Source organism: Copadichromis virginalis, linkage group LG7 (genome assembly GCF_057382275.1).
Source record: "Copadichromis virginalis isolate Kocher_CV1m ecotype Utaka linkage group LG7, C_Virginalis_male_GT1.1, whole genome shotgun sequence".
NCBI lineage: Eukaryota > Metazoa > Chordata > Actinopteri > Cichliformes > Cichlidae > Copadichromis > Copadichromis virginalis.
In genome coordinates this window covers 4,600,193-4,614,372 of record NC_140624.1, presented here as the reverse complement: position 1 = coordinate 4,614,372, position 14,180 = coordinate 4,600,193, and the positions used below count along the sequence as shown (strand labels likewise).

The 14,180-nt window shown below is 44.0% G+C and overlaps 1 protein-coding gene across 1 annotated transcript; it reads right to left on the bottom strand.

The window, feature by feature from the left end:
* Positions 1-720: 720 nt before the first annotated feature.
* LOC146704250 (uncharacterized) lies at positions 721-14,180 on the bottom strand. The gene is made up of 3 exons (XM_085461271.1): positions 12,398-14,180; positions 6,501-7,442; positions 721-1,165 (listed from the first exon to the last, which is right to left on the bottom strand). Exons 1-3 carry the CDS (start codon positions 14,025-14,027, stop codon positions 930-932), a joined length of 2,808 nt encoding a protein of 935 aa, XP_085317397.1. The 5' UTR covers positions 14,028-14,180; the 3' UTR covers positions 721-929.

The window sequence follows — 14,180 nt, the reverse complement described above, 5'->3', positions numbered from 1 at the left end:
GGAGTTGTCAGCCCGACTGTCAGTCAAAGTCACATCGCTGTGGCTACGAGGCCCCGGCTGAACAGGCACACAGCTGCCCAAGGTGATCTCTGGGTATACAGGCGGGCTTCTGGCACGGGAGGCTGAGGCAGCTCAGATCACGCTAAAATCACCATACATGGCCATAGCAGCACACAATAGCTCAGTTGATTGTGCCTGTGTTCCACTAGTGGATAGATCTGGTATATACACACATGATTGGTTTGACTGGATTGAAAAAAGTAGGGGGGGGAAATCATTTGAATGTACTATCGATGAATCTCTGCAGTTTTTCCATTTCTTTGGTTCCCCTTAATTGAGCATTGTTCCAGCACGAGGGCATGAAGCATAGGAGTTAATGGGCAATAATTATATGTGAGAGAGGCTTTCTCCCTGGAGTGGAATCCAGAACAAATGGAAGCTCCGATGTGCAACATTCTACTTCATTACATCTGCCGCGATTAAAGCCTGAACATCTGGCACCATATCCTGACAGATAGACAAGACTTCTGGACTGGAAGGGAAATCGAGCGATATTTACAAAAATGTAACACAGGGTATTTACTGGATGAAAGAACAAGTGCTTTGGGCAGGCACGGTACACTCTCCCTATCAGACAAGTGCTGGACTGATAGATGCATGTAAACACAAGTAAATCGTTTGGACACTTTAGACAAAATGAACGACACTAAGTACCCCAGCTACACATTCACATCACAATGGACTTTATTATTATAGGCAGCTTCTTTTGCTACAGATAAATACATACTGTGGCTCTTCAAGTAAACACTGGAATGTACATCAAGGTTGGCTGTTAACTTCTTTTTAACAATCTCCATCATCCTAATCCTTTTGAGGTGAAGCTAAAACAATAACCATAACTGTCTGTATGTGCTGTTAATACGATAACATCAAGTCCCGCAGAGGGATGTCACGCCGATCTGGTCTGTCTCTGGCGCACGGTTGTCTCCCGTGATGCTCAGAGGCAGTCTGGAGGGCATCTGGGGTGTGTGCGAACGTCGAAGGCGGCGGTCAGGGTAGAGACTGTTGTCAAACGGCCTACGGTGCACACAAAGGACGTGAGTCTTCAGGTTGCCCTTCTGGGAGGCGCTGTAGGGGCAGTAACGGCACTGGAAAGGCTTCCGAGCTGGAAACGAATACACGGGAATGGGGTGGCGGTTAATGTTTGCAACAAGTAAATAATCACAATCCCACCGGGCAGTTTTTGAGATTATAATGCATCGGGTTTGTGCATGCTGAACACAACACAGTCAGCCAATAAAATCAAAGAAAAACAAGTTCCCTGACAAAAAATAAAAACCCTCACTGTGTGACGCAGAATAAGCCTCTGCTAAAACAGAATAATACTGATTTCTGTGAAGAATGCATGTGGTATGTTTTTAGTTCTGGATAGCAAACATTAGTCTTGGCAGGTCATTTTTCCAGTGCTCTACAACAGATGTGGAGAGGTGAGATGTGAGAGAAATGTTAATATTTGTTATTGTGCACTGAAGCTGCTGTAGGCTTGCAGATTGTTGATTTTCTGATCACTTTGGCACTTAGCCTTCATCCTGTGACACCTAATGGGCTGACGGGTTTTTCTAAAAAGGCATGCAAGTTCATGCTCATTATTACACACTTCCTGCTCACAACTCACACATGCACGCACACACACACAAATAAATAAACACGCACACAAGTGTTGAGCTGAGGAATGACAGATGTCTGCAGCTGGGAGGCAAGGCATGCCAAAACGTCCTGTCTGTCCACCTCCTTCGTGCCCGCTGCATAGTTTCTCCATAAACAATGTGAACATACATGACCCAGCACACAATGTACCCTTAAGATACAAACAACAAAGCTTAACACTAGTAGCTTCCAGATGTTTATCCAACCTCAATAAAAAATCAGTATGATACCAAAGCCTTCAGGCTTGCTAAGATCAAAGCAAAAGTGACTCATTTACCTCTCTACCTAGACAGCCATGTGTCCTTGTTCACCGCTGTGCTATTTTTGAGATGTTACCTCATATAATGACTTTCTCTTTTCCCCTCTGTCTAACACTTCAATGTGTTTTTCTGTGATTCATGGTTACAGTAAACCATTATGTGCTGATGTCATTTGACATCACTTCCCAAAAAGTGAGGGCTGTCTCAGCCTTTTCACCCCGCCCTCGCCTCTTCCACTCTATCATGCTCCTCATCAGAGCTGAGACAGCTGTACACAGCTCAACGCTCGCTTTCACATCTACATAAAAAAGGTGTTTTTTGGAGGGAAAAGTGGGAAAACTCACAGAAGGTGTGAGCAATAAAAGGTAATGCTCCATCTGTTGCTGTATAATAACCTGATGGCCGTAAAGGACACACACACACACACACATTTACAAACTAGGCCTGACACATCTGAATATCATCAGGATAGCACAGAAGGGTCTGTGTGTGTCTGTGTTTGTGTGTGTATGAGAGACAGAGAGCTGGAATGAACAGCAGTAAAGATAAGCTTTGTCAGACCCAGGTAGAGTGCAGTTTGTGGCGCACCTTAAACTCTGCCTGCCTCACTTAAGCTTCCCTGGCTTCAGCCTGACGTGGAAAGACAGGAGAGGAGGTTGGATGCATAAAAATAAACACTCCTTGTTAAAACTTTAATGTCATTTTTCTGACTTCAAATTTCACATGTTCCCTTGTAACTTGATAAACTTGACAGATTTTCCTCAATCTTATCAAATCCTTGTAAATGCACTCAGGCGCTGTGAACAATTCTGTAGCCTATTACACTTTCATAAAGTCGGTTAATAATAAGCCAAAAGGTCTTGGGCCTACATTAGTCGCTCGGTGCCCAGCGTGTCTCCCCCTTCTCTGCCTCTGTTGCCTTGCTTTCTGTCCCTCCTCGTCTTCCTCAGTCTGCTGCTCTTTTAGTCCTCCCACCAGAGGAGAGGGGAGGTCCAACAGAGGGCAACCTCCAAATAAGTTCCATTAATCACAGGCCAGAGTCTAATGTAACTAATATTTTACAATTAGAGGAGACAGCAGTGGGCTCTTAGCCATCCATCTCGCCGCCATATGATCCTCCATTCACAGGCTACTCAAGCCACAGCTTCAGACCAGCCATTCACTCAAAGAAATACACTCACACACACACACACACGTACCCCTATACATATATAACAATGCATGAAGAGACTCAACAGGAAATGAGAAGGGTGGGATTGTGTGGTGTTGAAAGAAAGAGTGGAACTCTGCCAGTAGTACAAAAACAGAGTGATTACTGACTTTGAATCTGCAGAACGTTGACACTGAACTTAAAGGATAATCTCAGTTCCTTGCAATTTATTTTCACAGTTGCGGCCAAAGGAACAGGACAATACGCACAATCTTTCATGAATAAGTCAGATTATAAACAAACCAACAGTTTAACCACATATTCAAAATGACTTTATTCAAAAGATAAACTGAAAGTGAGTGAACTTGAAATCACAGCACAAAAAGAAAAAAAGATCTGTGCGCACATAAATAACCTGTCACAAGTATGTTCGGTTAGAGATGAACCAGAAGGCAAGTTTAGAATTTCTTCAAATGGATGTGTTGCACCTCACATGTTATATTTCAAAGAAAAGGGGAAAACTTGGGAATTTGTTTTAAAGTTCATCACCCGACTCTGGCGTGTATTCCCAAATTTCTGCATGTTGAATGAGCCTTTTACTAATTCAAAAATCAAGATATTGCATCCAGAGCTAGCCTACCACTCAAAAGGTTAAATATAATCCTTTCATCTAACTTGTTTCCCCTCTTTTCATTCCTTTAACTAGTTATTTTATTTAATAGGGCTAAAACCTCTGTGTACAGACTAAAATGTGTCAACCTTGGATCAATTTTTAACAGTAAACTAAGCAAAGTTTTTATATATTCTTTAGTAGATTTTTACTTATTTGAGTCTTTCAGTTGTAATTCTTCTTATCATCATTCTATATATCAAAACAGTAGGTTTATATGTGGTTATATTGTCTATTATGGGAAGTATAGTTTTATATATATTTTTGTTTTTGTTGCTATTGGGCAGGGACTAGTACTAGAAAAGCATATCCTGCCTTGCCTTTGCATATTTGCTTGAGGTTGTACACATGTATGTTCACACCTGCATGCATGCAATGATGTGTTTGTGTGTGGTGTGTGTGCGTGTGTGTGTGTGTGTGTGTGCAGCGAGAGTGTGTTGTGTGTCACAGGCTGAGATAATGACCATGATGACAGTGGCGGGGCCGACGGGGGCCAGAAGAGCTGAATGGTGACGGATGACACAGGCCTGAGCTCTGATGGCACACAGACAGTGAGTGATGACTGCACATCCTTCCCAGTGCTCCACCCTTCATTATCTCTATGGGGAGAAGCACGGCACAAAGGCAGGCCGCGCTGCCCTCTCGCTGCCCTCAAACGACATCTGCTCATAGAGACAGCCGCACTACCGCTCCTCTTTCACCTCGCTGTCGCTCCATCTATCTCCATCTATGGTGATCTTTCTCGCTCCTTTTCTCTCTCCTTTTCTCCTGCTCTCTGTCACCCTCTCCGCGGAGGGTATACAGAGGTCAGACAATGAGATAATGACTCACCCCTTTCAACCTTTCAAATCAGGGCCTTTTCTTTCTCTCTGTCCTCCATGTTCTTTCATTCTTAATCCTTTCTTTATCGATCTTCTCATGTTCACTTGTTCTCATGAGTCTGAGGCCTGATCTGACATCACCGAAGGAACAGTTGACATGGTTAACTGGTTAACTCTTTTAAAGTTGCCCCAAGGCATCCATTTTGCAACATGACAGCATTCTCAGAAATAGTTGTCCTAATTGTGCCTCTGAAATATGGATGCATGTCAAACTACTTGGGAGTGAGCTATTTACCGCAGCCTCAGCTGTTAGAGTGGTAAATGTTGCCATCTAGTGGTTGAGCCCAAGCAGCGCAGAGGTAAGAGAGTGTTTAAAACACAAGGGAGGGCTCAGTGAGACTAATGAGCATGCAGACAGGTTCAACCAGAGGTCACCATCTGGCCAATTACCACTGCTGGCACATTGGAGCCGACCTGAACTGTCATCACAAACACATCACTCCATGTCCAAACTGCCCAGCAATATGTCACCATGCCACTCGACGTGCCATACAGTATGGAGAGGATGGGGTCAACAGAAGACAGCCCCATGACAAAGCCACCTGGTCAGCGCTGCAGACAGGACAGACTGCTAGGCCACCTGCTTAGCTCAGTTTTAGAGGACACTCGATGGACTCTCAATGTCAGCCCCGCATCTCACTGTCCAGTTTGACTGACAGGTGTTTATTGTGCCTTTGAAGTCAACTTCCTGAGAGAGAAAACGCAGAGGATCAATCTGCAGTGAACAAAAGGCAAGCGATGCTTGAAATAGCTCCTTGCATTGATCCGATTGCTGAAAAGTGCAGGCCACAGTTACGGTATGGCCTGCTGCATGTGAGGGATGAACTGTTTGATGTCATTTTTTCTGCTTTTCGGAGGAAAGGTTTTTTTAAAATCAATGTTTTTTAATCCAAATGGCATTATACATAATAAAAGCAAGAAAGAAACATGAACAGTGTGACGGCTATGACAGGAGGTGAAGGGGAGGGGTGCTTCTCGGCATATTATAATAACCATCTGTACAATCAAATAGAAAACTACATCTTGCTGTTAGAATCATAAAGAAAGGGAACAGATGTTAATCCCTAATGGAGTTGACAGGCACTTTCCTGTCTTTCACATGAACATATTGAGTTTCTGAATAAGAGGGGGATCAGAGGGAAGGTGTATCATGTTGCACTCATAATACATGCATATCAAAGACCCCAGCTGTTGGATTCCCTCTCCTGAGAGACAGCATTATTAAATCTGCACTCAGCAAGCATATCACACCAGCACAAGAGCTTAAGCCTCTCCATCAGTGGGCTCCATTGGCTTGGCGATTTGTAACCTATCACACTAGGAGATTATATCACCCTTTAAAGTGTAGGGGTAATCAGTGCCACACACCTGTGTCTTCTTTAGCCCTTGTTTGAGATCAGATATAAGATCTGCAAGAAAAAACTCAAGTGCTATAAGTATAAGGGAAGTGTGCTGTTCATAATTGGTGTGATTCAGTCACACACTCACACTCGATCTTCACACTTCTGCTGTCAGGTGACGAGGGCTGAGACACCGCCAAAACTTTTTTTGGTGTTCTGTAGCAGGATCCTCACACCAGACAATGTATAAAAGTTTGAGCTTGCACTCTAGTTGGCCAGTTATATATAGAGCTTAGTCAAAAAATAATAATCATGCTCTGTTCCCACTCGCAGCAGTTTATCACATGCACAGAAATAATGTGGTTCAAAGCATAGCTGCTGTCTGACCACTAGGTGGCAATATTTGCCTTCGAATCTGGAGACAGCTCTGGCTACATCTTGATAACAGTGACAGCTGCATTTAGTGTATGTGATATATAAGCTCGTGCTCACCTGATGCAATGTCTTTCTCCATGTTCCCCCCACCGTTCAGACCGACTTTGTGGGCGCTAGCAGGTGTGCTGTTGAGGCTCCCCTGGGATCTGAGGAAGGAGAGCAGGCCGCCCTGGTGCTGAAGTGGATCCGACTGTCCTGGAGTTATGCTCTCCAGAGAGGAAATGGGAGATTCAGCCACAGCTCTGACCCATTGTCCTAGCTTGTCTTGCTTCTTTTCACCAGCACCCTCAAAATCAGCGCTGGCCTCTCCCGGCTCTTTTGACTCGAGGACATTATTTTTCAGTATTTTCCACTTGGCAGCATTGTCATTTTTGTCCTCCCTCCCTTGGTCAGATTTCTCAAATTCACCTTCACCATCATGAACTGTAGAGCCTGCGTTCTGTGCGTTCATCTCCTCCTTGGCTCCGTGCACCAAGAGGTCAGACTGAAATGTGGGTTTCACACTGAGTTCAGCTGGTGCGTTCGAGTAACTTTGTCGCTGGCGGGTAATGGAGGAGGACAGTCCATTACTAAAAACGCTGGACATCTGTACCAGCACAGCAGGAGACACAGCTGAATGAGATGTGACGGTGTCTGGCCTGACAGACAAATCCAAAGGCTCATACTGGGACTTCCGATTTTGAGCAGACAAAGAGCCGTCTAGACCCGCATCTCGGTCAGCGAGATCGGACTGCTTGTTAATGAGCAAGGAATTTTCGCTGTGGCTCTCCAGACCGAGATACGGCCCCGCAGCCGGGCTCCAGTCCTCCCTGGATCTGGGTCGGAGCTTGGAGCTGGGGTTAGGGCTGGAGCTGCTGCTGCTGCTAGGCTGTAGAGGAGAAGAAAGATCCCCGTTGTTCTGCCAGTTGGTGAAGTGGTACTGATCCAGATGGAAGCCGAGGGAGGCTGTCTGTGCAGAGGTGTAGTCATTTGAAGGTGGACACCTGTAGACTTTCTCACCTAACAGCAACAGATGACAACAGCAAAAACATAAGACAAACTTAATCAAATTAGGAAAGCATGTGCATATGAGACATACTGAGCATTTGGTTCTGAGCATGTACCAACAACAGTTGTCTAAACATGAAAAATGTTGCAATCCCACACCAGGCTGAGTTGAATGATTTAAGTGCTGCCCTGCAGTAAATCAAGCTTGTAATCAGCTTTCAGCTCCAGTGATCCATCATTTTACAGTATGGACGCCACCACCATGTGCAATAAATACACCCAAAGACGTTAACACCAAACAAGATTCTTCCAGAAATAATAAACAGTGAGATTGTAAAGCAACTAGAACAAGGCAGATGTTGCAGACAAGAACCTCATTCCATCAAAACCAGTAAGTGGGTTTCCCAGTCAGAAATAACGAAGTCCAACATGTGAGCAGTTCTGATTAACCACACCATGTACTGTAGCTGAGTTTATTTTTGCTTCACACTTGAAAAATGGTGCGTTGGAAACATAATTCAAACAGTACAAAGTGTATTATTGTGGAGAATGGCAAAGGGTGATTTTTCTCCTTTTAGCCAGTGAATAATATCCATCTGGATGCAAGATTTGATCTCGCACACCATAACTTTTAATTAAAGGTAATTTAAATGTCTTCTTCCCTCTGTTTACCTTCAGTTTAATCCTTATAGCTATCACAGAAACACCCTTCAGGGTTAAACACACTCCCTGTGACCATTTTGAGTTAGTGATTGTCTGAGACCTCTGCCTTGCACTGTCTTTAAACAGCCCAGCTGTTTCGCTGCCATTCCAATTACAGTAAAAGTCATCCGATGCCATTAAGCCACAAATATTGGCAGTTTATTGCCCAACACTCTCCTGGCATTTGAAGGTCAGGTCATACATTATACTGTGTCTTTTAGGGATGTGTCTGGGATAGGGAGATAAACCCACCACCATTAATTTAATTCTATGCATATTGATGCCTTATTGTTCTTCTTTAATGGACTAATATCTGAGTTACAACAGTGATTCATTCCCCGCCAGAGAAATATCAATTTCATACACCTCGAGATCTGACCCTGAGGTAATTCTCTGAGGTAAATCTAAATCTAATGATCTGTAGTAGTTACTTTACTTTGTTTCCAACTTTAATAGAAAACCTGCATTATGAGCTGAATGGTAGTAAAGAGAGGGCTGTTTTTTACTATTACAATTTACAAAACCGTAAAATAACACCCACGTATTAATTAAATAGAGCTCCAGCAAATGAAATTGAAAAGTCACAGCTGAAATGGGAAATTCGTGTCCTTGAACTAAAGTCTTCTCCTTTTGTTTGCACTGCACTCTGAGTGTTTATATGTGAGTGTGCTCGTATAGAGCATGTTTGATTTAAAGTCTACGTAAGATTACATGTGTGTGGGGTGTGCAAGAGCGGGAAAGAGACTTCAACAGTGCCACACCCTTGTCTCCAGTAACAGACCAAAAAAAAAGAGAGAGAAAAAAAAGATCCAAACAGCTTAATGGAACTCTTTCAGACACACTATATATCTCAATTATTCTGTGGCTTAAATTACGATGACATTACCGGTCAGCTCCAAATGCAGAAAACACATATATCTGACCTCATCTTTCAGTGCGGACCTTCCTAAACCCATTTGCCAGCCTTCATGAAAGCGGTTAAAAACAACACAAAGACTGAAGACTCTGCCTTTTTTTCTCTTCCTTTGGATGGGTGCCATCTTTGTGATTGCCTGGTTCATGCTAACTTAATCAGTTTAAGATTTACTTACAGTGCAGAGGCGCACATTATGTGAGGGGAGTAATTTTAGAGCTTAGATTTATCAACCAAAACTCCAATTACTGCATCATTACAAACCCCAGCCTCTCTCACCTAACACAGAGCATCTAATGAAGTGATGCGTATGAGTTATCCGCCCTTACTGAATGTGCAAGGCGGATGAAAAAGGTAAATAAATAAATAAATGCCTCAAGTGAGCCGTGTCTATGGAAAAAGCATGCAGCTGGGCTCGGACGAGTGATTCATTTCATATGGAAATGGGCTTTAAAATTTACGTCCATATATCACCGTCAATGCAATCACGTACTCACACACTATATGCTTACACATGCATTTGGCAGTTATATTGTAGGTATCAAACTCTGTATGCAGCGGGGCTTTGCCTCTTTCTGTACATATGTAATCAAGCAACTGAAATGCAAAACAGAGATACATAGTGGCTGGTTTGGTTTAAGATGAAACAGTGAGAGTGAGAGTCACACACAAGACTGGTGAGAAAAACAGGGGCACCAGATGTTCTTTGATGTTTATAATAGCATATATTATTAATATTAATTAGACCACATAGTCAATGACGCATTTGGGACGTTTCCAAGTCAATTAAGCCAAATGGCATTCAGGAGACGGTGGAACAATATTTCAAGGCAGGTGTTCAGAACTCCCTGGGTAAATCTTTTTATCTGCATGCTAGGAAAACAAGCATTTTGAGCTTAATTTGAGCCTCATATCTGCAATAATAATTAAAAAGAGGATTAAAAGACAGAAGTGAGAGGGAAACGGCAAAGCCAACAGGTAATCAGTTTAGACAAACCAGTCAGACTGACTCTGATCTGTGAATAAGAGCTGAATTTGTAAAGCTATGACAGAGTTAGATAAGGACCTATTTAGTAAAAAGATGCTTTTTTGCTTTCAACAATCACAAAGAATAGACGGATGGAAGTGGAACAGCCAAAGGAAAAGTGATATTCTGCACAGCAGCCTGCTTTATCTGTGTTTCTGGGTAAACCGCTGCTCATATTACCATTCACAGTTTTATAGACGCTTATCACTTCAGGCTCTCTTGGCTGTAACAGTTACAGTAAAAGTAGCATAAAAGCAGGGAACACATGTGGGGACAACATCGTTACATGGTGCCTGCTCGCCGACCTTGAGGTTAAGAGTATTGAATGGGACTAATTAATAACTGTCAGCGCATTTTAGCAGTTTGTGTTTTCTTCATTCAGATGTGGGATCTAGCTGGTCCAATGTAGGTCAGAGGCCTGCAGCATGGACCCTTTGTGAGCTTTAAGAAGAGTCGTTATTCTTAATCTCAACTTATAATTAAAGTTAAAGCGCATTTTGAAATCTGTGCTGATTAGATATTGAAAGAAGGAATTCATAACACGCCTCCTATTCAAATCAAAGTCAGATTTCTCATTTACGACGCTGGGTGTTTGTAGTTAAAAATCTAAATCGGGCGCTGTAAGAACCTGTCTCCCACTCTGACAGCCATGACTGTACTATATTTGCCATCCATGTTGGGTACATCAATAACTTCATGACCACCATAGGCTGACTATGAATAATGTAGCCTGTAATTCTGGACTAATCAATGTTCCTCAAGCCGAACATCTGGCAGTGGTAATTCTTCCTCAGCATCTCCGCTCTCCTGAATTAGAAAACACTCGCTCTCTCACTCTCTCTGCCTCCGTGTCCAAGCATCGAGACAGACAGACTTGATCAGTTACAACCCCCCACCTCCGAAAAAACTTATCCCTGTTATTAAACCCTCATCAAGTGGTGCGTGTTCTCCATATGTGTAGGATTTACCTATCTGTCCCGCAGCAGACCTGTGCGTTGAGCCAGGGCCAGCAGCGTGTGATTGTGTTAATTAATCTGTCATTGTGAGCACAGGGAGCAGCTGCAGAGGTCTCTGGGATATATTGTCAGAGCTAAACAATGCGGTGCTAAGCCCCCAGAGTGAGTCTACCATTACACAGGACTAAGAACAGAGAGGAGAGGAGGAGAGGGGGAGAGAGAGCCTGCCGGATCCATCATTGACTAAAGCAATGACGCCTGACCTTTACAATGAATTAGTTTCCATGCTTAATATTGACTGAAATTAGAGTCTGATACTGAATGTGCCATCCCAGAACTGTGCACGCTCAAATCCTCAGCTAGCCAACTATCGTAAATGTTTCTGGAAGTGACACCGTATGGTCTCGGAGATAGGGGAGAAGAGGGAAAGTAGAAACAACAGAGCTTGAATATGTTTCTTAAAGAGCAACCAGAGAGGGATTTGGCTGTAAACTGTGAGCATTTACATGTAAATATGCAGATGCCAGTATGTGTGTACAATATGGAAACAAAACATCTAATGAGATTAGACCTGATCCATTTATCTCTGCTCTACGGCCATCATTTAAGAGGATACTGGCCCAAATCCCACAGGAGCGCAGCAGACTTAGATGCACATAAGTAGTTCTCTAACACTGGAAGAAAATAACCGTAAGCATAAGCTGTGAGGAAAGCGAACAAAGTTTGGATTTATCTTTTCTTCTCGTCTCTTAATAACGCCGTTACAGCAGTAATTTAGACTCATGATAACATGTTAGCAGGATGCCATGATAAAGAAGGCATTTACCCATAGAGCCGAATCATCTAAATCACCAGGTGGAACAGAAGACTATCAATAAAAATACCAGGTGGTAGATCAAATCATAAAAATCACTGGGTGGTATATATCAAATCATTAAAAACACCAGATGGCATGCATTAACATCTTGTGCCCCTGTAGGCAAGGGGTGGGGATGTGACGGATATAAAATAGAGGGTACTAATTATCCCTACAATTCACCATGATGCCATTATCTTTAAAAGGAAAACAAAGTCCTTGTGGATGATAATATCTGTAGCTGTGTTGCTGACCCTGTGCTTGCTTCAAATCCACCTACTCTAAGTAGTCACAAATATGATGACACATGTTTTACATGCACTTGATCATTTCTGACAAAAAGGGGAAAAAATATAACAATAATAAGATGCTTTTATGTCAAATATTTTGAGATTAGTTCACAGATGGAAACATCAGGGACTAATTCCTAATGAATGATTAAAACGTTATCTAGAGGCTGAGACGTAGTCCTAATCTTTTACTCTGAAGACTTGTCTTCCTGCACTGAATTACCTGTAGCTGGAGAAGAAGATTGTGGTCGATGGTCCACAGCGCTGCCAGAGTTCCCCGTCTCGGTGATCATCTCTGCTGGCCCATGATGACTCACGCTGCCGGGGCTCCCAGGTCTGCTTATGGTTTTGGTGTCTGGGTCACCAAAGCACAGTTTCCCATCATCTACAGGGAGACATCTCTCTGGCAGATAGGAGGAGCACTGCTGCTGCTGCTGCTGCTGCTGGTGGTCTTTAGGGCTGAACATTTGCTGTTCAATAGGTAACCCTGGTGTTATGATCTGCCAACCCGCATAGCTGCTGCTGTTGGTGAGAGCATCTCTGGCAGCAATTATTTTCTGCAGATATTCCATGCTAGAGGAACTCAGCGGAGGGTGGAGATGATTTAGACTCATCGAAGAAGAGCTCTCTGCATCTGTCACCGCACCAGGCCCCGAGGAAATCATCCGCCCTAACATCTCTCGGACCTTCATGTCAACACCAGCTGCAGCTATCATCTGGTTGTAATCTGGGTGGTCCACTCTCTCAGCTGTAAGGAACCTGTTGTGAATGCGGGAGATGTACTGGGAGTAGAGGTTGCTCTGATGCTCCGATGGCGTCAGGTTACTCATTTCAGCAGAGGAATCACGCTCGGGAGGGAGATTGGTCTTAGCAGCGAGCTTATTAAGGTGCACCTTCATGTGGTTCTTCAAAAACCAGGGTTCCTTGAAGCGACGGCCACAGATTTGGCAGCAGTGCTCAAAAGAATCCTTGTGTTTCCTCATGTGGCCCTTTAGGAACCAGGCCTGGCTGAAGGTCTGGCCGCACACCTCGCAGGGGAATTCACCGACAGGCTTTCCCTGATCACCAGCCCCAATCGCGGGCTTTTGCCCTGAGCCCGAATCGGCTGTGATATGTGTCATTTCAACATGGCTGATGAGCTCCTCCTCGTGTGAGGCAGCAAACTCACACAGAGTACATTTGTAGGGCTTGTGGAGGATTCTGATGTGGCGCTCAAGCTCTTGCTGCTTCCTGAACTTTCCCTTACAGAAAGAGCAGCGGAAGCCAGTGGTTTGGGGCTGGATGGCCTCGTCGTGAATTGTAGTCAACTTGGGAGAGGTGGATCCACATGGCTGGCTGTCTGCTGCGCTACAGTTGCTTAACAGCTGAGGCTGTGTCGGAAAAGTCTGCGGTAGAGGCTTTTGATGGTGGTTTATATTAGCTGCTTGCGGTTGGCTAACGTGACTAGCTCTCATCTGCCTGTCTCTTAGTATCGCCCTTTCCTCGAGCTCGTGAAGCAACCTGTTCTCCTCCCTAATCCTCCCACGGCCTTTGCCCAGAATGCCTTGCTTGTGTGTGCGGAGGTGTATCTTCAGGTTCCCCTTCTGTGCAGCCCTGTGGTCGCAGTACGGGCACTTGAAAGGCTTCTCACCTGTATGAGTGCGCATGTGAAGGGAAAGGATGCTGTTGAAGCGGAAACGCTTTCCACATAACGGGCAGGGATACTTCCTGTTTTTGCGGTTATCATCTTGGGAAGAATTAACCTGAGAGACAATGCTTTGATTGGTGACTCTCAGGAACTGGGAAAGCTCTACTCTCCCATTCATGCTGCTGAGAATTCGTGCATCCATGATTTGGTTGGCCAGAAGTGCCATCTGGCTCCTAATTGGGTGGGTAGATGGGGTAATGAAGCTGTCCTTTCGGGGACTGGGTGATGTTACAGTATGGTGGTCAGGGGTGTCTAACTGGGACAGTCTGAAGGTTAGTAAAATGAAGTGTTTGCACTTATTTAGCTGAAACAGGATGTG